The 24,473-nt window shown below is 35.5% G+C and overlaps 2 protein-coding genes across 2 annotated transcripts; both read left to right on the top strand.

Moving 5' to 3' along the window:
• The first annotated feature begins 1,054 nt into the window (after nt 1–1,054).
• Nucleotides 1,055–10,208, top strand: LOC128241263 (heparan-sulfate 6-O-sulfotransferase 3-B-like). Its single transcript, XM_052958207.1, has 3 exons — nt 1,055–1,751; nt 9,160–9,616; nt 10,194–10,208. Exons 1-3 carry the CDS (start codon nt 1,531–1,533, stop codon nt 10,206–10,208), a joined length of 693 nt encoding a protein of 230 aa, XP_052814167.1. The 5' UTR covers nt 1,055–1,530.
• A 4,959-nt stretch (nt 10,209–15,167) lies between these two features.
• On the top strand, nt 15,168–21,866 carry LOC128241513 (transcription elongation factor A N-terminal and central domain-containing protein 2-like). The gene is made up of 4 exons (XM_052958476.1): nt 15,168–15,304; nt 17,298–17,439; nt 18,212–18,405; nt 20,267–21,866. Exons 1-4 carry the CDS (start codon nt 15,176–15,178, stop codon nt 20,456–20,458), a joined length of 657 nt encoding a protein of 218 aa, XP_052814436.1. The 5' UTR covers nt 15,168–15,175; the 3' UTR covers nt 20,459–21,866.
• Nucleotides 21,867–24,473: the final 2,607 nt, after the last annotated feature.

Below are 24,473 nucleotides of genomic sequence, written 5' to 3'. Positions count from 1 at the left end.
TAGAACTGTTTTATCGAAGACACAATGTGATTAAAAAAAAATGTTTTTCTAGATTGTATGTACCCAGCGATGCTGTTGACTTGTGATTTTATGAAAACAATTTATTCATTCTCCTTATTATAAACATATTTTTAACTATGCAATTACCTTGTACATACACATGACATATTTAAAGTGAATTATTATGAGTTTAGACAATGTACGTTTGTTTAAGTCTTAATAAAATTTCTGTTAGTCATAAACCATAATGTGGGAACTGACGGATAATCCCGTCCATAACGATAAAAGATTGCCTAAATTGCGTTTGTACTGTAAACTTAAGAATTATTTTCTTTTGAAATCTATTAAGTATAAATCGAAGATGATATTTTAAGAAAATGAATTCTTACTTTTTATGAACTGAAAAAACGGCTGCAATTTGTACAAAAATGGCGATTCCAAGACAAATACCTTTCAGCAAATTAAAACCGTGAATTATTACTTTTTCACGTTGCACGTGTGAAACATAACTGTGTTTGTTTAACTAGTTTGTCAAACAATGATCAATAATTGGCCTTAGAAAGTTTTATACCAATAAATGGCCAACGGACAAATCCTGATTTGCCGATATGACTGGTTTGTATGGTTTCATGTAACAATAATTGCATTCATTTAGCGTACCTTTACGAGCTATAATAATGTTCAACCAGTTATTCAGACAAGAATTAAAAAGAACGTTGATGACATGGATTTAATGTTTGGATTGAAAATAGCAATCATTTACCGTAGACATATTTGTTGACTATTTTATTGGATGGAATACATCGGTTGTTAAAATAAGCGATTAAACTTGTGTACGTTTTTAATCGATAGAAAATTGAAACTATATACATACATAAAGACAATATGACCGGGTTTATAAAACTGATTAATCGCAGACGCAACGTGATTGTAATTCTTGTTTTTCTAGGCTGTATGTACCCAGCGATAATGTCGACCAGGAGCAGTGATCTTATGAACACAATTCATTCATTCTCCTTGTCACAAATCGTACGAGGTCAGTCTTCCAGAATTATCGGGCGTCCAAATACCTTCACATTGGACGATGCATCAAGAAATCATTCGACCGCAAATAATAAGAAGCTTAACGTTACAAAACGATATCTGGCCTATAGCAGTAAAAGGCGTTTAAATAATTTCACATCGAAAGATCCTTCACAAGACTATTTTACTGCGATTGAAAAGAGGGCAAGTATAGCAGCAGTAGACCATGCTTATAGTAGTAAGCTAGTACGTGAAAACAAAATAACGAATGCTGCTCACACCGTAGCAGAATGGAGAGAAGAAGCGAAAGAAAATGACGTGTTTCTTCAGGAAATTCTTAGTCAAAACTACTACCATTCTGATTCAAAGAAAGTTTTATCACTCTTCTTTCTTGGAGGAAATTCTACGTTTCCGCAACTGCAAGAACCTATAAAAACACCACTTAAAAACAACTACGACATTGACAAAGATCTAATCGTATTTCTTCACATACAAAAGACAGGTGGGATGTATCTCAACGAGCGATTTCGTACAAACTTGAAGCTGGATTTTCCTTGTAACTGTAAAAAGTTGGTTCCCTGTGGTTGTTTGAACAGGCATCACCGGATGTGGATGTACACGAGCGCCTTTTCCGGTTGGACATGCGGCTTGCACGCTGACTGGACACAGATGCACTCTTGCATACCGCAACTCGCGGACAAGGTGGACAAAGAACATCGAGAACGAAGGTATTGTACTATTAAGGGCCAATGTGATTTTTTTTTTATATTAAACTCAACTCAAAGCTCGTTTTATTTTTTGCTATTTTGTTCTAGGTCATTTAACATTATCCTCGTAACCCCAGCGTATCATAATCTATATGATACCCTGGGCAAATCAGCTGTTTAATTTTAAAAGTACTTAATGGGCAAAAATAAGACTAAAAAGGATAAGAAAAGGAAACATAGCAGTGACACAGGTAGTGAAACAGGTTTTTCACAGGTGAAAAATCCAGGGAAAAATCCGAGGATCGGTAATTCTCCATTATCGGATACATTTAATACGCTAATCAATAGTTTACAATGTGAAAGCGTTAGTGATACCTTACATCAAGCAAATAGTGTTTTGTTCAACGATTCGGACTTGCATGTTTTGGACAATTCGGTTTTTGTGACCCCCACCACCGGTGACTCGTTGCCGGCAGTGGAGGGCGTCATGGCGGAGAGCGATTACATCACCGTCGGTGCTGAGCCAGCGACCGGCCACCAGAGTGCTGCTACTCCACGACAACAACCGGCACTGACACCGCTCCTCGCACAAGCACCGAAAGTAGCCATTGATAAGGGATCACCGACGGAGGCCATTATAAGTTATCTACAGAGGATCGAACTCAAGATAAACCATATGGACGAACGATTGAATGCCCTCGATAAACTCAATGAAAAGGTCAGTAAACTTGAAATTGACATCAGCAAGCTATACGTTTTTGTGCATGACCAAAACAAGAGAGTAGATGATAAAGTGGCTAAAATCGACGACAGGGTTTCTGCCCTTGAGTTTGCTGTAGGGACTTCTCAAAGCGAACTGGAAATGATGCGCAAAGATGAAAATAAGACAAAAGATGAACTTAATTACCCTAAATCATAAAGCATGCGGAACAATATTGTGTTTGGAAATATACTACAGCCTAGGAGTGAAACATGGGAACAGAGTGAAGCTAGATTACGGGAATTCATGACTGCACAGCTTAAAATTGCCACTGATCTTGTGGATGCTTTAAAATTTGAAAGGGTCCACAGAATGGGCAATTTTTCTCCAACGAGTGTGCACCCTAGAAAGCTCGTCGCCAAGTTTGTGTATTTTAAGGATCGCGAGTTTGTCAGGCGCCAGCGTGAGCAACTAAAAGACACTGATTTTTTTCTTCATGAGCAATTTCCGCCAGAGATCGCTGCGTGCAGGCGTGCACAAATACCGGCTCTTAAGGCCGCCAAGCGTCTGGGATCTCGCGCCTGGCTGTCTTATGACACATTATACATAGACGGCAAGCCCGTCTCTCACGATCAACCTTTCCAGACAGCGAGTTCCGGTGCGACCGGAAGTGGACGTCCTGAGACCGCAGACGGACCTCTATCACAGCAGCGCGGAATCACCGGACCAGCATTGTCTAGCGACTACCAGACGCATACTGGAGGTGCGCCAAGCACCAACTAGGGATGCGCCGAGGCTGGACTTGCCATATTGTCATAGAACATTAATCGTTTAACTAGTGCTAAACTAAATGACCCTGACTTTATTGATACAATTTGTAAATATGACATTATTTTTCTTTTTGAATCTTGGGGAAATAAAAATTCTAATTTTGAATTAAGTGGCTATAAATGTTTCAATTTATTTAGAAAAAGTTCAAAATCGTCGAGCGAAGAGAAATAGTGGCGGGGTCGTAGTTTTTATCCGCAATAATATTTCAAAAGGTGTGAATATTGTCAAAAATCATTTGGATACCATCGTTTGGTTAAAATTGGACAAATCGTATTTTAAACTTGATGCTGATTTATATCTTGCCGGTGTGTATATTTGGGTTGAGAGTTCCCCTGCATACAATTTTATTAATGAAGATTTATTTGATATTGTTCAAAATGATATTAGTTATTATCAAATGCTTGGTAAAACTATGTTAATAGGTGATTGGAATGCGAGGGTCGGAAACGGGGACAAAAGGGATTACATTGAATGTGATCGTTTTGTGCACAGTATTGATGATGACGAGTATTGTCCAGATTTGCCCATTGTTCGTCGTTCACAAGATCAAATTTGTAACGGTCATGGTATTATATTATTAGATTTATGTAAATCATGTTCAATTCGCATTGCTAATGGTATATTAGGTAACGATTTTCATAATGGGGATTTCACATATGTATGTTCAACAGGTGCCAGTGTTATTGACTATTTACTGGTAAGTGAACATGATTTTAATTTAGCACAGAAATTTACCATTGGTATATTTAACGAGTGGTCAGATCATGCCCCGATTTATTTTAGCATACCTATTAGTCATGATCTATTATATAATTCTCACGAATATGTCAAATCTAGTATTCGATGGAATGATGCACTTTTTGACACTTTTCGACGCAATATTATTGCAAAATTGCCCGTGTTTAACTCAATTGTAAATGATGTTACATTTGATAGTCGTGTTGCAGTTAATGATTGTATAAAAACATTTACAGATGTCATTAATTCTGTAGCAGAGCCTTTGTTTTCAAAAACTACCATTGTAACCGATAAGCCCATTGTTGATCAAGGCGTATGTAAAAAGGCTGACTGGTTTGATGAAGAATGCTTTAATGCCAAACGTTTGTATATCAATGCACTGAAATTAATAGGCGATCATTTTGTGAAAATAAAAAGCTTTATAAATGCATTTTTAAAAAGAAGAAAAGACGTTGTGAAATTAATAAGATAAAGGCAATTGAAAATCTAAGGATTTTTGGAGGCATTTCAGTAAAAAGAAATCTAATAGTAATGATATTAGCACTGGTGAATTCTTTCGCTATTTTTCAACTTTGAACGATGATATGCCAACTGCATCAAATGTAAATGCAGAGAATTTCTGTAATAATCATGATTTTGATAGTAATGGTTGTATTTTTGAAGAGCTTGATACTCCAATCACTGTGCAGGAAATTGAAAATATTACAAAAGTATTAAAGAAAAATAAAGCTTTCGCCGGTGACAAATTGTTAAATGAATACTTCATTGCAACTATTGACGTTTTATCGTCTCATTCGGTAGATATTTTTAACGGTATTCTTCATACCGGGTGTTTTCCCGACCAATGGATGGAAGGTATTATAGTTCCTTTGTTTAAGAAAAATGACCCCCTTGATTTAATAACTATAGAGGTATTACGCTTGTCAGTTGTTTCTCTAAAATATTTACAGGAATACTTAATAAACGTATTACAGATTGGGCTGAAAATAATGATATTATAAGTGATGCCCAATTCGGTTTTAAAAAAGGTCGCTCAACAGTTGATGCAATTTTTGTGCTGAATGCTGCTATAAGTAAATTATTAAATGAAAATAAACGCTTAGCCTGTGCATTTATAGATTTTAAAAAAGCCTTTGATAGTATTTATAGAAATGGTCTTTGGGTTAAGTTATATAATGTAGGTGTTCGTGGAAAAACGTTGAAAATTATGCGCGATATGTACTCTAAGGTAAGAGCACGTGTAAGGAAGTGTAGCTCATTTTCTGATTACTTTGAATGTTCTATAGGCTTAAAGCATGGTGAAGTCATGTCTCCGATATTGTTTTCTTTATTTTTAGGAGATCTGGAGTTGTATTTATTTGATAGTATTGACTCCGGTATTACTTTAGAAGAAATATCTTTCATACTTATGTTATTTGCAGATGATATGGTTATAATGGGACAATCCCCGGAAGATTTGCAAAAAAACTTAAATTTGTTGAATTCATATTGTAAATGTTGGGGATTAGAAGTTACTCCAGATAAAAGTAAAATAGTTGTGTTTAGGAAACGAGGCCCTGTTAAAATTGTTGAAAAATGGATGTACAATGGCTGTAACTTAGAAGTTGTTGATAATTTCAATTATCTTGGAACGGTGTTTAATTATACAGGAAGTTTTATATTGAATCAATCGACACTTGCTGGTAAAGGTTTAAAGGCTCTTAATGTCCTTCTTTCAAATGTTAAAAATAAGCCTTTAAAACCAAGTACAGTATGCCAACTGTTTGATGCATTTGTCTCATCAGTTCTTAATTACGGTTGTGAAATTTGGGGATTAGGAAAAAATAAGGAAATTGAAAGGGTTCATCTGAAGTTTTGTAAACTATTATTACATGTTAAACAGTCCACATCGACAATGTCAATTTATGGTGAACTAGAAAGATATCCATTGTATATAACAAGACATACACGAATTATAAAATTTTGGTGTAAAACACTAAATAGCGATAATATTATCGTTAGTACATTGTATAATAATCTTTTAACAGATTGTGAGAAAGGGAAAACTAATTGGGCTAGTAATGTAAAACTGTTGCTTAACACAACTGGTTTTTCAAATGTTTGGATAAACCCTAGCTGTGTCGATGTGAATACGTTCTATTTAGTTTTTAAAGAACGTCTTATTGATCAATTTAAACAATGTTGGTATAATTCTATACATAACAGCCCAGTCTTGTGTACTTACAAACATTTTAAAACTTCTTTCGAACGCTCTTTGTATCTGGATAAATTTTCTTCAAAGTATCGAATTCTCCAACTAAATTTAGAGTCTCGTCTCACCAGTTACGAATTGAAACTGGACGTTATGGAAATAACAGAATTGATCATCATGAACGTTATTGCACCATATGTAATAATGGTGACATTGAAGATGAGTTTCATTTTGTTTGTGTTTGTGACGTATATGATGATTTACGTAGAATGTATTTGAGAAGAAAATATATCGTTAGGCCTAGTATGATGAAATTTATTGATCTTATGCAAGATACGAATTATTCGTGCAAATTTGTTTCTAAAGCATTTGAACGTCGTCATAACATTGTAAATATTGTTTCATGATCTTTATTAAGGTATACATTTTGGCCTTTTTTGCATACCATAATATATCTTTAAAAATCTAGCTTTCATAATGAAAATTATTATATAAATATTTACTAATTAGTTGTTAGTCCATCCTCACTGTGTAAGTGAAATGTTAATGTAATGTTAAAGTATATAATGTTAAAATATTAATTATCAGTTCTTTTCTCATGTCTGAGATTTCAAACCTATCATGTTATCGTTGTATATATGTTTAATTGAATGTATTATATCTATCATGTAATGAGGAACACTTTGTGTTCAAGTTACTTAATAAATAAGTTGAATCTTGAATCTTGAATCTTGTTAAAAATCTCGTACTCATTAATAATTAATAAGGTGAAATCCAACCGCTTGATTGGTCGAAATGGCCGAGAAGTTACGATTGTAATCTCGGTTCGAAAAAATCTAATGAGATCACGGCTTACAAACCGTTTTAGGCAGGATAATGTTTAATATGGCGATAGCTCTTCACAAAGGAGATACTTTCCTTTTTGTTATCAGCTATTTCATTGGTCGGAAAATGCTTATGAATATTCAAGATTTGCGAAGTTTCCCTAGCAAATTTGCCCAGGGTAACATATAGGTGCCGATGATGATTTAACATAGACTTTATGTGGTGTTTGGGCGAATAACACAGCATCATCTGCAAAGATCAACATAATTATACTATGTGCATTTGCCGTAAAGGTACCATCTATATCAGCGTTGATATTGCTTATTATAATTATATCGTTCACAAAAAATAGGCTAGAACTTTTGGCGTTTACCTAGTGCCATTAAACCGGGTTTATGTTTAATCTTTTTGCTACTGAGCTTGTTTCTGTAGTTTTTCACATAAGTATTGGATCCCCTTGTTTGACACCGATATCTGATTCAAAATACCGTGATGTGTTTGAATTATACCGTACACAGGATTTGACAACGCTATGCAAAGCATGAAGCGCCCTTACCATTATTAAACTCAAAGTTTTGTTAATTAAGTTCGAAGTTTTTGTCCATTGGTGTAAACTATATATTTATCGAAACATTTATGGAAATTTAAAAACGCAAAATACAATTTCTTATTCGAGCTTAGTGTAACTGTAGACATTCCCTTTTGAAAACCAAACTGATTCGTTATGATTTTTTCATGTTCTATTGACCATTTTGGGAGCCTATTTAATAGTACCTGTGAATATAGTTTTCCCAAAATATTTGTGAGAGTGATTCCTCTGATTTTTTAGGACCCTCTACCCCCTCCGCCCCCTTCTTTGAAGATTGTTACAATTTTACCCAGTCCCCATGAATTTGGGAATTCGCCGTTATTAAATACGGTATTAAATAGTTTGAGTTAAAAATCCAAATGTTTAATCGAATGAATGTTTAAAAAATTCTGTGATTTAGTTATCAATGCCCGAACTTTTGATACTAATTTGTGAAAAAACGGTGTGCTAAAGTTCATCGTAGCTTATATTGATGTCATCATAATTATCTCGGATCAAGGGTATCATTGTCAGCATTTGTATATGGTTCATACGTTGTCTCAAAGTGAGTGTATCATTCGTCAACACCCAGAATTTCGGCATTACTATTATTGCTTTTATATTGCGTTTTATCTCTTTCCAGAATTGTTTTGGAGGTTTTATTGCTAAGATACGTAATTTATTCATTTCTCTAGTATTTAATGTATTCTTTTCTCTTCGCTTAACTCGGTTATAATTAGCTTTTGTGTTTACAAAATGTTGTCTATTTTCATTTGATTTTTTTTCAAAACACATTTCTTGCACCCGTTTATAGTTTTGTAGCGCTGTAACATTCTTAGTTAAACAATGTCTTCTTTTTTACATGATAAGTTTGGTTCTTGTCAAAGTTTCGACGTGTTTTAAGGAAAATATTCAATGCGTTTTCATGCAAAAGGTCAGTTATTTGTAAAACATTATTATCCAAATTTTCGTCTGGAGTGTGTAGTTTCAAATAGATTCAACGAAGGCGGGGCTCTTGAAGCGGCATATTATACTGCCCTTTGTTTCATTAAGAAAAAGAAAAGTTATTTTTGGTTTTAGTCATCATTCGAAGCAAAATGTTGCCTTCTGGTGTAGAATTTATCACGTGGTATACTCAGTAAATATTCAGTTTCAGAAGACAAGATTTTTAATAGTGAGGAATTATTATATGAAACGTAAAGTTTACAGCACTCTTGATAATAGACGCCTATTGCTCATACTTCGTCGTTTATTCGGCTTTCGGTCTTTATAAAGGGCGATAACTATTGATGTTTAAATAATCGCAAGTGATCTCAGCGTGTCGTACATAATGCATTGATAAAACAGTTTGATGTATAAGAGAAGCAGCGTTCAAAGCGTATACAGATATAAGTATGTCTTGTATTGTGTAATTAACTGCTTTTGAAAATGTGCACACTATAAGTTTATATTTCATCTCTGCTGGTCCCCTTCCATTTAATGTCGCCGCTACTGTCGGCTATAAGCGACATTTAAACCAATTGGTACGTCATACGTTGTAGGCTAAACTCATTTCCTGTTAAATTGTTATTTTCAGGTACTTCTACATGACACAGCTACGGGACCCGCTTGACCGGTACATAAGTGAGTGGAACCATCAGTCAAGAGGTGGACACTGGCAGAACGCCTTCTACATGTGCGCGGGGAAACACGCCGAGTGGGGAAACGTTCGCCCTTGTTTCCTTACGGACAACTGGCGCGGAGTCTCATTGGACGAGTTCATGAAGTGTAAATATAACCTGGCAACCAATCGGATGGCGCGGATGCTGGCAGACTTAGAGAGCTCGGATTGTTACAAGCATTTTCATGAAGAGCGATATAAAAGCATTAGAGCGCCTCAATGGGTGTCATCAGCGAAGGCGAATTTACGTTCTATGGAGTACTTTGGTATTATGGAGGAACCCGAGAAATCGGACAAACTGTTTAACAAAGTGTATTCTTTGGAATTTAAATCAAAATCGGTCGGTAAGACAACCGGTAGTGTGCAAAGCAGAGTAACGAAACAACAGTTTTTGAGACTTATTCAGCTTACAGAACTAGATATACATATATATCTTTTTGCTCAAGATTTACTTAATCAACGAATAAACAACTAAACTTTCCAATGTAGCCTATGTGTTGCGTCTTTTACCAGTTAAATTTTAACTGTTAACTACAATTATTGTATTCGGTAAGTATCGAAGCGTTTCATATAAATCAGTTGTTTTCAGTTGGTGTTATTGAAAGATATCATCGTTGCATTACATATGGAAGGCAATGAATACTGTACAGAAAATGGAAGGAAAGCTGCGTATATTGTGATCAATATGAATATTTAACAGCAATACATGATTGACTCGTGCACATTGTCTCAATATGGTAAACATTTGCGGGTATGTATTTTTCCAATAGGAAACAGCGAATTAGAATAGGTCAAATTGTCAGTGCTTGGGCAAATATACCGAAAGGTGTACCTCAAGGATCTATTTTATGACCACTGTTATTTAAGGTTTTTATCAACAATTTATTTTACTGTATACAAAGAGGTATCCTGTACAATTATGCCGGTGTCAGCACTCTTTCCATTCCCAGGAGTTTGATGAATAAGTTAAAGTTCTTCAATGTGAGAGCAAAACTATTATTAAATGGTTTCACTTAAACTGGAAGAAAGCCGATCCTGACAAATTATATGCCAGTGCTGTTTGCATGAAATCTATCAACAAATCTCCTGTATTTAATATTGTACAACATGCATTCCAGTCTTGAAATAGTCAACCTCGTAGGGATGGGCATTGACCATAGGCTGAAACTTGACACACATATTATTCATATCTGTTCAAAGGCAGGCCACCAGGTTTGTTAACAATGATTACTCATCCTCTTCTATAACCTTACTTGAACATACTTGCCATCACTTTAGAATGTAAACCATGGCTCTTGAGACTCTCAATGTAGTCTTATCTTATTGTTAAAGCGAATGCAGGCACATATTTTAGATATTATGATAGTTTACAGGTGCGATATATTAAAATCTACTTGCATGGAAGGTGACGCTCCGCCGAGATTTACTTTAGTGAGTTCAGACCGGAATTCGGACTAGGTACCGGTTTAGGGCCCAAGTGTTTCGAATCAGCGAACGGGTTTTCAGAGGGTGGAGACCTTAAAATGGTGGAAGTTGGTTGTGTACCCACCGGGACATGGTATATGGTACTCCGCCGAACGTCTTCATATGTTTGTACGATACTCAACCATGCTCTGGTGTATCGTCTTACCTTGACTGACTGTTTATGATTTGGGCAAGAACCTCATGTGCTTTAAAATCTATATATCTCGGGTTTTTATCGTCACTGGATGGACTGTCTGTATCATAGTCTTGAATTGTTCAACAGATGCAGCACCTTTAGCAGGATTGGTAGTGCGTACCATATTCGAATTCCACTATTGAAATAAAATGTGTGTATATAAGTGGTCTTCTTTATGGTAGAAGAAACGCCAATCAAAATCCGCAGTCATTTGCGATTGTTGATGACCTACAGGGATTTTGATGAGGTAGCTGGCAACCCTGTACATCATGATAGCTCTAGACTGCTCACGTCGCCCTAGGAGTGTGAACGTGTCACTTAAATTTGTTTAGTATGACTGTGTAACTGATTGTCCTTCTATTATCTTGCTTATCTGCACATCAACATTTTATTTTTTTTGTATGAGGGTATATGTTATGTCGCATACTCGACTATACTGTGTCTGACTTTGGTTTTATGGCACAGGTCCGAGGTGTTGTTCGGGCATCAAAATGTTTTCTCTATACACAGGCTGTTGTTGATGCGTGTTCAGCTAAGAGGCGTTTCCAAAACAATCAGTGGTATTAAGCACTTTATATCCCTTTCAGAGTAGTTTGGCAATATATTGCATATTAGTTGTTGTTAGTTGGTTTACTTTTTGTTGTTATATGGAAACATTGACGCGTTAATGGATGGAATTCCATTACCCAGTCTGTTTCATATTGCTTGAAGTTGATAAAGGTCGGTTTGGGGTGCTTTAGTGTCTTCGCCTGTCTTTATATTCCTACACAGATACAGATGAAGTTCCGCGAAGGTGCGGTATGTGTTGTCGAGATATTTTCTAAATAGGTCTGAGATGGTGAATATAGATTATGAACAGTAGCGGAACACTTAACAGCGGCATCCCAGATTGTACTTGGGAAGTATTTGATATTGACCCGTCAAGCTCAACCAACCGTGTTTTCGAGAAAAGGAAATCCTGTAACTACTTCTGTATATCGCCCCTAAACGCGTACAATTTGCACTTGTGCAAAAACCTTCTGTGTGGTTCTTAATCGATGATTTTGGCCCGAATATTTCAGAAATAAATAGTTGGATTTATTTCAGAAATAAAATGTACACAACATGGCATTTAAATACATGATAAAAATACAAATAAATAAATGCATCCATGTTAAAACCACAGTATATTGCTAAGGATAACACAAAAAAAGAGATTAAAAATCCCTTATTTCCATTGTGGTCCTTTTTATATTAATTGGTTGACATAGGAAGACATTTTAGAGCATTATAAAATGAAATATTATACCACTTTTTAGATTCATAGGTAAAATAACTAATAGATATAAAACTTTCAGTAAATTGCACAAGCTTGAAAGACATGGTTATCACATAAATATATCACAGTAGTACAAGTTATATATTAAAAGAAAACAACAATCTATGGACTATAAAATTTGCTTTATCATGAAAAACATAAGAGTATGTACTCTGATAAATCTATCTAAGACATGATTACAAAAATATATTGGAATAAAAGAGGAACAGTCCTAGTCCTAGTCCAACAAGTGTGTCTTAATAGAGGACTTAAACTTATTCAATGTTTTGATCTTTCTTAAATCGTGTGGTTAATTGTTCCATAATGAACAACCACAGTAGGCAAATGACTTTTTACCAAAACTGTTGACCTTTGGGTAAGAATAGCGTCCACTATAAATGAAAGTACATGTATCTTCACTATTGGTCGTAGTTGACACTCTAAACCTAGTACTATAATACTTACAGGAATAAAATGTTCCATCATATTGGAAGGGGCTGTTTTAGTATGTATTTTAAAAACATTCCAAAGTCAACTCTTTTTGCTACGGGTAACCAGTTTAAAGAGGTGAACTGTTCCTTGCCAATATGGGATCTAAAATCTAAATTTAAAATACACCTCATATTTTTGTTCTGGGTAACCTGTAGCTTGTTTCGCAAGTCCTGTGTAATGGACTTAAACCAGACAGTAGAAGCAAAATCAAAATGGCACTGCATAATGGACATAACTAGCAGCCTTTTAGTGTGTTCGTTAAGGAATTCTCGTTATATTATATATATATTTTAGACTGATCGTGGTTTCCTACATTTTTACCAAGGTCGTTGTTGGTTAGTATGACTGCGATTTGAACGATCTTCTTTAACATAATCCATGTTCAGCAAATGTAAACCAGTATTGTTTTGTTTAAGTCCAGATTTTTACAAAGTTGAACTTGTGATATTAGGTTCTAGAAGTCTACAATAGACTGAAGTCAGAGACACGGGCCTGTTCTTTTTACCCTTCTTCAGTTTTGGCACTACATTAGCAATTTTCCAATCACTTGAAATAATACCATAGTTTACTGATGCTAGGTACAGGGGATATGTCAGATAAAAGATATACTTACTATAGTGAGTAGCAGACCAAGCTGACATTTAGGTTTCCGATTAGTTTCTCAACAATTTAGGGAGTGCTTAAAACGAGTTTATGAGTTTTCCTAGGGTGGTATATATACGACACGCTTCAATAGTTTAGACTTATACAATGAGCGAATGTTATTTTTACCTTGGAAGCATATCACAGAGAGAGAGAGAGAGAGAGAGAGAGAGAGAGAGAGAGAGAGAGAGAGAGAGTTTCCATTATTCATCTTTGAATGCATATTTCGCCAATTAGTTTGACAAATTGCATGTATAACCAAGTGTTTTTTTATTGAAGATATGTCAGGGGTTGTAAAGTTAATGGTTTGGGTAAGTTAATGTAATAATTCCTTTAAATCATAGCCATCATTTAACTAATTTGAAAACATTTCCTTCAAAACCTCCACCCTCTAGTGTATGTAAAAGGCGGACTGCGTATTAGGGACAGGCCTATTTCCCGAAAATTAACCCGGAATAGTTGTATAGCATTTTAAAGTGTTATATATATATTGTAACAGTCCGCTGTAGGCGGCGGATGTGCGTTCATAGTGTAACGGTCCGCTGTAGGCGGCGGAGGTGCGTTCATAATAATATTCCGTATAAAACGGAAGTACGTTCATACCGGATGTAAACTTGGTTGGTAATATGCAAATTAGCAAAGCCCGGGCTATATGAGAATAGAGAAGTTAGTGTATAAAGACCAGTGGACCCCTTCAGGATCGAGCATATGCTTTTCCCTGAAGGGATCTGTTGGTGTTTGTTTCATTACGCCACGTTACAAATGGTGGCAGCGGTGGGATAATGACATCTGCCAGAACGGAGTTGCCTTACCCATAAGATTCCCAGACCAAGACTCGGGACGAGTCTTCTCGAAGGGGAAAGTAATGTAACGGTCCGCTGTAGGCGGCGGATGTGCGTTCATAGTGTAACGGTCCGCTGTAGGCGGCGGATGTGCGTTCATAATAATATTCAGTATACAACGGAAGTACGTTCATACCGGATGTAAACTTGGTTGGTAATATGCAAATTAGCAAAGCCCGGGCTCTATGAGAATAGAGAAGTTAGTGTATATAAAGCCCAGTGGACCCCTTCAATTTAGTCCGCCCGGTTAGCTCAATCGGTAGAGCGTTGGACTCTGAATCGGACAACCCGGGTTCGATCCCCGGGCGGGCCAGGTCACTTCTGTTGTGATTGGTTATGAAATCCTTTCTACGGCCATTCGCACTGTACCACTGCCCATGGCATGTACAGAAGTTGTCAGTTCCTTGCAGAGGTGAAGGCACCTAGTACTGGTTCTTCCCAGGATAGGTGTGCGGTGGTCGAACTGTCACTCTGGGACCCTTCAATGTGCTTACGCCGGGACCCGGAGTATAAACTACTAACACCACCACCATCAATTTCGAGCATGCTTTTCCCTGAAGAGATCTGCTGGTGTTTCATTGTTTGGCTCGCACGTTACAATATCATACACTAATGAAGATAAACCTTTAAAGAAATAGAGTTTATATGAAAATTAAGTGATTGATTTTGAATATTTAGAGTACATTGCAATTGAACTAAACTTTCGAAATTGAGAAAACACGTGAAAAGGTCTTTTTAAACACTATCAGATTGCAATTTATTGTCCACATATTAATAATATGCATTGTACGTGAATTAATTTAGATTGGTATTGAAGAGAAATCTGTGTAACCACACTTCTCTTAATATGATGAAGGAAAATATACAAAAATTGAACCTAGAAATTGTTCATGTTTCTTGAGCAATGCAACATTACTGAATCTCTCCCGTTTCACAGTTTGACGAACTGACTGTTGTCTGTGTTCAGAACTGTGATAAAACTGTTGTCTGCTTCTGTGAATGTCAGTTTATTTTTCTTTTGCAATGGACCGATTTGTTGTAAGAAATCCTCCTGCCTCAGCCCCAAGTACCTCATCGAATAGTAAAGGGAAACCTCGTTTAAAACAGACAACCATTGAATCTTTAAAGGTACTGTATGAACATTATATTTTTTTTTTAAATGACTGTATTTCGGATTGACGTTGTTCCTGAGCTCCTGACAAAAAAAAACAGAACCAAACGAAAACGAAATATTGCTAATATTTATTAATTAGTTTCCCCATTTATAAATATAAGATTAATTTTCCAATCACCTCTGAGTTTTGTCTTCAAGTCACAAAACCATAGTTCAGCAGTGGTCGAAATTAACACAAGCCCACAAGCCCTGCACTGGTAAAATGTCACCGGGCTTGCTCAAATTCTGAATATTATATAGCAGGGCTTGTTTAAAAATATGATTCCATGCAATAGTATAAGAATTCGGGCTTGTTCATTCAAAAGTCTAATTTCAGATAAAAGTCGGTGTAAAAAGCTCAGTAGAGCTTATGTTACTTGTTATGTAATCCAACATCAGAAAATAAATATTACTTGTCAATGACTTGATGTGATACTGGTTGAGAAGCAGTTTCCGACGGAAAGCAGTTTCCGACAAATCGCTTTTTCGCGTACTTTCTTTAGATCTTCATAAAGAAGGTACTGCAATTCAACTATATGGTAACTAGGCAATCAAAAGTTGAAATTCTTACCGAGACACGCAAGAAACTTTTATTATTATTTAATGTTTATTTTTCATTTTGTACACAAACTTGCACGTGGGGGATCGGCACGCGCATCGTATTGCGCATGCGTGTAAACCTAATTTGCATATCTATGAATAGCTACATGGTTTTCCTAAATTGACTTATACAATCGACGATCATTGTATACATATTTGTGAACACTGATATCATGCATGTTTCGCACCCACATTCACTTAAATGTATACAAACACAAGTTTCAATCAGATATGAATCAAAATATCATTGATATTCAGTGTCTACCTAATTTTGAGTATGAATTGATTGTCGTAAATTTTAAGGTTTAAATTTTTTCGTTAATGCTGAAAAATTAAATAATATTTCTCTTAATACACTCTTATATTAAGTATATTAAATAAACCAATAATAAAAACACATAAAAGGCACCTTAAATCTGCCCCGCACTCGATTTGTCGGAAACTGCTTCTCATCACAAACAAATTAATCTGAACAGTCACAGTGTAAGTTCCCTTCGCGCCCCTATTAGATACACTATATGGGACGTCACACATGTGAAAAATATATCAATAATAGCAGCTTGAGCTGTAGTTATCTTAAATGTGAACAATTTTAGTAGGTATTTAAAATAACTTCAGAAATAAAAATATAAAGTGTCAGCCGTATAGGGAACTTCAAACAGCCTTGCTGTTCAGCTTATTTTAAAGCAATGCAATTAAGGTGTCGATTGTGATTGTCTTAAGTAATTCAGTAGCATCTGAATGTAATTGGGTGGTAACAATACCTGTACAGGTCAGTACATTCAGGTTACGAGGGTTCTGGTCCGGTCCTTAAAATAGGGAGGAGTGTCATGTCAGCTGTGTAGGGCTCTTCAAACAGCTATAGCGAAGTGGTTGTGGTCACTGGTATCGACTGCAGGTCTAAATGTTCAGGGTTCAAACCCTCTTTCTTTCACCTTATATATAATATTAATGATAATTTTATCTAGTGAAGTTCCGATGATTGTTTTGGCCTGAAATTAGCAACAATAAATTTTATTTGGTCACAATTGTTCATGGATTCAACCAGCGAGTTTAATTCAGTTGACATGATTTGATAAAAAATTGAAAATTTGTTCCATTATTATTATATTTATGATAATCTATAAAATATTTACTGACAATGAAACACAGGATTTTGCATATTAGGTTTGGTCCAAAAGCTGAAACTTCATATTAGCAACATTTGCCTTTTATATGTAGAAGTCAAAGTTCTACGCCCTTAGTCCATAAACCATTTCAAGTTTGTCCAATATGCTAATGTCTACCATATAAATGATTAATATTATTTTCTTTTCAAATTAAATGATATGTCTGTTAAAAACAAAATCATTTTTATTGTGATAACAGGGTGTGGTTGTTGTTGATGAAGTTTTGCGACACAAATCACGCCTCCGTCTAGAGACAACTAGCAAACAGGAGAAACTTACCAGTCTGGTAGAGCTGGGCAAGAAAATTCCACCACGACACATCATGCAGAGTACGAAAATAGGTAAATTGTTTGTTTACTGATGTTTGAATTAGATTTTTATAATTTTTAATTGCATGAGGGTGTCCATGGACAGCATTTTAAGGCAAGATAGCATGTTGGAAAATTGCTCATTGAGCTAAATTAATGTTTCTTGCTGTCATATACCAGACATCAAAGAAAGATTCTTGTATAAGATGTATTGCTTGCAATGAGCAAACATAGGATCATCCTCAGGCTGGTCTTGGTTTGATTGAGAATGTTACATGATATAAACAATGATGGTAAATGGAATTACAGGGTTCCAGAAATGAACAAAATACAAAAGCTATGATGTATGTAGTAGTTAATTGGGGGTTTTTAAATGTCAAGCAAATATTGGCTTTTGGTCAGTTAAAATCATGATTTGGTCAGTCAAGGAAATTTTCTAAATCAGTTTTCTACTGCAAAATTTGGGTTTGTAGTGAACTCATATCATGATAAATGGTTATGATCATTTTATGTTTATTTCACAATATCACTAAGCTTTATTTTAAAAACGATTAACCTATTTATTAACCTTTTAATTTAAGTTAATGTTGTTTGTTTTATTGTTTTATTAATGTATTATTGTCCGAAATTAAGTTCTTATAATAATTATATAAAGATGATTGTAGTCACGCTTAATTTGTTATTTAATAGTTTGATTTTTGTGTGTTTGTGTATATGTATTGTAAATTACTTTTGAACGTATATTGCTTTATGAAAAGAGTCCTATATAAATGAGGTATAATAATAATGATCTTCCTATTATCAGGTAACCTAATAAAGAAGCTGGCAAAAAGTGAGGATGAAGATATCAGAAAGGCCGCTAAGAAGGTTTACATCGGGTGGAAGACCCACTTTTTAGAGCACATGGAACGGCCCCAGATCGAGGTTAAGTGTGACCTGAAGACAGAGAAAGTGAGGACTTCTGGGAAACATTTGCTGGCCGGTGCACTTCAATTGGAGGTAAATACATGAGACTGAATTTACAAAATAACTTGAGTAGATTTAGCAGACTCAGAATGTAATTCCTATTTTATATAACTATAGGATTTCAGATATCAGAAAAACAGTCGGGGAAATATTTCCTTGTGTTATATTTTTTTTTGTAAAACCAGCCCATACCAACTTAGATAAGAATTTATGAAGATTTTGTAATCATTCAGTAATTAGTATTCCTTTTGAGTGATAGAATAGCTTTTATTTGAACTGAATTGGGTACATCAGCCCATTTTGAAATGGACGCATTTAGGATTTACTAGGTAGTAAGTTTACTGCCATGGTCATGAAGCACACGGTTATCCAACTGCAGCCAAGGCAATGTTCGTGTCAAAGTATTGTAATGGACTTTAAACATGTGACCTTACAAACGTAATTACCACTGCATGATGAAAATTATTACTTTCTTGTAAACAAACTAAGAGTGAAAATACACAAAATACACTCACAGCTTTCATCATATATCTCTTTCAATTCAAAAAAACAAATTTACTGGGTTCATTGGGCCTAATAATCGTTTCTTTTTAACCTACTTCCTGATTACAAACTGTTGACAATAAATAAAGACTTTGTTCAGAAGTGTGTTCAATATAAATTATAATGTAAATCGTGAACATTTTGCTGACAAATTTCGCTGTAATGTTGACAATGCCTTAATGGTTCAGTGTAAAGATATCTTCTAGCAATCCAACATTCCTTGAATCAAATCCTGCTTCTGATCAAAACATTTTTTCAATTTATTTCTTTCTTCGTTATATTTTTAAATTTTTAGGTAAGCTTCATGCCAGTAAATGTATTTCGATTTGGAAAATGTTTTATATCTGGTTACCTCATTACCTCAGATTATGGGCCTTTAATATCTATGGAATCTCCACAGATTATGGGCCTTTAATATCTATGGAATCTCCACAGATTATGGGCCTTTAATATCTTTGGAATCTCCACCGATTTTGGGCCTTTAATATCTTTGGAATCTCCACCGATTATGGGCCTTTAATGTCATTGGAGTTTCCACAGATTATGGGCCTTTAATGTCATTGGAGTCTCCACAGATTATGGGCCTTTAATATCTATGGAATCTCCACAGATTATGGGCCTTTAATGTCATTGGAGTCTCCACAGATTATGGGCCTTTAATGTCATTGGAGTCTCCACAGATTATGGGCCTTTAATATATATGGAATCTCCACAGATTATGGGCCTTTTATATCATTGGAGTCTCCACAGATTATTGGCCTTTAATGTCATTGGAGTCTCCACAGATTATGGGCCTTTAATGTCATCGGAGTCTCCACAGATTATGGGCCTTTAATATCCTTGGAGTCTCCACAGATTATGGGCATTTAATGTCATTTGAGTCTCCACAGATTATGGGCAATTGATGTCAATGGAATCTTCTCCGATTATGCCCTTTAATGTCATTGGAATCTCCACAGATTACAACCTTGAATATTACTGGAATCTCCACATAATATAGGCCTTTAATATCATTGGAATATCCATTGACCTATTGCATGGAAAATGGCTTTCTCATTTTAGTTTAATTATGAACTGAACTGCAGCCAATTGTTCAAAACTGTATAAGTCACCCACAGGTGAACTTTTTGCTAGTTTGCACCTAAAAGCAATTTGATTGGTCAACAGTTATTATTAGACACATATTGACTAATCAATAGAATTTTTGGCAAGTGAACAAAACCAAAGAAATACCAGTAACCAGTATTATACAACTTGCTTCAGGACTTTATTTAAAGTGTACCCACCTGTGCCTGTGGTATAGATTAAAACATACTGACACCTGTTGTTTATAACATCTTGACCATTCTAGGAGACACACCAGTTACCGCAGACTATTGAACGCGAGACGTTTCACGACCACCGACGGCTCATCAGTCACAGTTACAAGAGGACTATACGTAACCTCGTGTTCATTCTCAAACACCAGGAGGACATGCGCAGCAAAGTTACATCAGGGGAGATAACTGTGACAGATTTCGTCAAGGAGCACAAAAAGTCTTGATGTGTGTGTTTAGGGTTCATCAGATCTCAGACTAAAGTCAAATGTGTGATTATGTATATAAATTATGTGAACATTACTTTTAAACTTTAAAATTACTGTTTAAGCTGCACTTTCTCAAATTGACAGTTTCGACTTTTTTTATTTTGTTTCTCTCATAACCAGCTGATTTTGGCATCAGTGTCGTCAATTCAGTCATATAAGATAACTCACAATAAAACAGTTCTCAAATGCTCAAGGTAAAATGCAGAAATTTTCATTTTTCTAAAAACGCTTTTAACCATAAAACATCAATTTTCGAATGTAAATTTGAACAATGAGATCTGCTCTTTTATCAGCAGTCTTATATTACTGGTGTATAGGCATTGAAGCAAAAATTGGCTCATTCAAAGTAAAAAAAAAAGTTGTCAAAAGAATCAATCTGTGAGAGTGCAGCTTTAAAGGCCGCCATCTTCATTAAAAACACATCTCAAAAGATGCTTATGTGCATGACTTCCATTAGGCTTTTTAAACTGGAAGTATGAACTTCCTTAACATCATTATTTGAAATTTTTCACTGATGTGGAAGTTTGAAGTCTCTCGAATACTAAACTTGCCATTTACTTCACAATTTTATACAGTCGAACCCCGTTGCCTTGAACTCGCTTGGCTTGAAATACTCATTGGCTCGAACTGGATTGAAAGGACCGGTTTCTTTATATTGAATGTAAGCATTCCAGCTTGGCTCGAATTTCACGAGGCTCGAGGTATTTTTGCCAGTCCCTTGGAGTTCGAGCCAATGGGGTTCAACTGTATTATAAAACTGATAGAAAATGTCACAATGATAGTAACATTGATATCATAATTTGATATTTGAAACATTCAAACCTTCAACCTTGGAAGTTTTCTAACAAATAAGGAAGTTTGTGTACTTCCAAGGCATCATTTTTGGAAGTTTTATCACATTTCTAGTGAATAATACATAAACTTCCAAACATCTTTTATGGAAGGCCTGTGTGTGACCACTACAACCAGTAAGGAAATGTTGATGTACAATTTTTCCCTAAGATTGAACTGATCAAGTTTTAGATGTATTTGGTACTAGTGTAGAAGTTTATGTCATATTTCCATTTTAAAAATATAACGGTCCTCTATGAATGTTTGATTTTTTGTAGCTTTTTTATTCCATTTTAACACCGCATTAGCTAATGTACTGTTCAGGAAGTATGTCACTAACCAGTTCACTAATTTATATTTTATATGTTTTATAGAAGCCTCTGGGCTTGGCTACCTCTAATTCATAGAATATCATTGCCATTCCCTGCGCGCCATTGTTGAACAAGCCACCTGTGCATACATGTATATGTGTATAATGCATTATTAAAGAGTCATTATACAGACTTGTTTTTAAATAATTTTAATAAAGTTGTAGCAAGTATATGCAATTTGGACTATTGACTTTTCCGAGGCTTAAAAATGAGCATTTTTTTCAATCGTCCTATCATATAGGTCTATCAATCAAACATTTTGAATACGCAAACATGGTTAACCACGTCATATGATATTTCAATACTTGCTATGCTGTGTTTAGAATCAAGAGAAACGACTCTTGCGAACGTTGAGCAAAATCAGATTTGAATGCTCTCCCTTTCGTCGTAAACTCAGATAAACATTAATACGCAGTACGCCTGTAATATGATAACTATTTCAGAGTTTAAACGGTGTACTGTAAACTGTCCTAGGTAGCACACCTGTAATTTATATTGTGAATAATCATCGAATCACAACACAATATTGTCAATTATAGTATTGATATACGAAATACGTTAACTGGTTGGGTGAGTATGGCATTTAAATAATAAATAAGTTTGCTTTCAAACTTTCAAACTTTTCAAACATAGCTTTTCACGGTGATAATGCGTAATACTTGATTAATGCGATCGTTCATTAAATTGACGGGCTTTTTGGTGTGTATGTGTGGTGGTGGTGGTGGTGTGTAGGGGCAGGGGGAGTGCTACGCAACCTCAAGAACACGGCGTATACAGCACAGACTACTACTGCTCTCGCATGTGTGAAACTTGGTGAAAAAACATCTTTTTCGACAACGATAATTTCAAATACGCGTAAACACTATGAATGAATTCGCTTGTTTTACCTTCAACTTAATTCATTGATACCTGCTCATCGGCATTAACTCGAAAATATATAAAATTGTCATTAGAATGTAATAAATAGTTGAATTGATAACTGCATTACTTAATTGTTACGCTGTTGGTTAGTTCTTTTTAAAAGCACGTGGAATGGGTTCGATAACTTTAATGTGGAACTACGGTTTAACCTGGTCAGACGGTCACCTGTATTAGGCAGTCCCCTGTATTATCTGGCCACTCAATATTTCCTCGTACGTTATTACTATATAAAGTACTTGTATTTAGCGCACAACTCTCTAACGAAGCCGTGATCACTGATATTTGATCCCATGAAACCATTTTGGCACTTATTAACGGCCACTTATACCCTGTAACCGACACCTCCACTTGTAACTGATCACGCAGAACAAAATAATAGATCGCTATGCACAATTTCTATGTACGGCTAAAATTATATGGACGCCTATGGAGAAATACGACGCATAATTTAAGCAATTAATCAATACACTACCAACCACGCGTTGTTGTTTTTTTTACAAAAACGTTGCCACCGCGGTCGAGGTGTCATCGCTGAAAATCGCGTCGATATAATTTGCGGTAGCCAACGCATCAGCTGATCCGCGTACGTCTTCCGAAAACATGCACGCAGGATATCGCCGCCACGCGGCTAACCACGATATGCAGGTATTTTAAAAATTACCGCTGGCACAAAAAAAAGATTGTACATGTAAATTGAACCGTGCTTACAGAATGGATTTAACTCCGTTACGAGGGAAACAACCTCCTCCGAAAAACTTGATAGTTATGTCGCAGGAATATTGAGTGTTTGACGATTTTTTAATCGAATTAAAATGCAGAGTAAAGACATCGCTCTTATATGAATACTAAATACACAACCAAAACACAAGCATAGTAAAACGAATGAAAAACGTGCGAAGTTTTATTCTATATATTATTCATTCAAAATAAGACAAGGTTAGCGAAGCCGTTCGAAATTTAGATTTTTGAGATTAAGGTTACAATAGCGTATGAATACTTTCAAAGTTGCAAAGCATATTTTTTTTAGGAATAAACATGCAATGAACACTAGCAATTATAAATGTGCAGTTTGCTTCGTCCATTGAAGCGATTTATATTCATTTTAATTTTCAAGGATTTGAATTTTTAAGAACGCATATTACTATATATGGTATGGGATTATTTTTTTATTTGATCATGAGTGACTTTAAGATACATTGTAAGTGTTAAATAAACGTGTTGAGTGTATAAAAGTATTAGAAGACGGGATAAAGTGGGGGCAACGTAACTCCTATAGCTAACTAAGCTAAGGTGAGCTTTATGTAGGGCACCCTTACGCATATGGCTCACGTAAGCTTTATACCTTTATATCCTTTAGTTTGGGATAATTGTGCCGTCTATGAGAAGGAATGTTTAGAAAAAATGCAAAACGAAGCGGCTAGAGTAGTTACTGGGTTAACCCGATCAGTTTCTAATCATAGACTTTTAATTGAAATTGGTTGGATTCCACTAAGTGAGCGCAGGGAAATGCAAAAGTTAATTTTCATGTATCGTCAAAAGTTCGGTGGCTTGCCACAGTATCTTCGCGAACAAATATCACAGACAATTGAACAAACAACCAATTATCCGCTTCGAAACAGACATAATTATGTCACCATACATAGACGTTTAAGTATTTACTCGAAATCACCAATCCCATCTTCCATAGATTTGTGGAACCGGCTTGATGTTCACCTTCGTAACAGTAACACGCTTAACGAATTTAAGGCACGTTTAAAAGATACTTACAAAGCCACAGTTGTTCCGAAATATTATCTTGTCGGGGACAGAATTTCAAATAAACACCATGCACGAATCCGAAATGCTTGTAG

The sequence above is a fragment of the Mya arenaria genome, chromosome 7 (assembly GCF_026914265.1).
Source record: "Mya arenaria isolate MELC-2E11 chromosome 7, ASM2691426v1".
Taxonomy (NCBI): domain Eukaryota; kingdom Metazoa; phylum Mollusca; class Bivalvia; order Myida; family Myidae; genus Mya; species Mya arenaria.
Note: the sequence above shows the minus strand (reverse complement) of the source record. Positions and strands in the feature narration are given on the sequence as shown.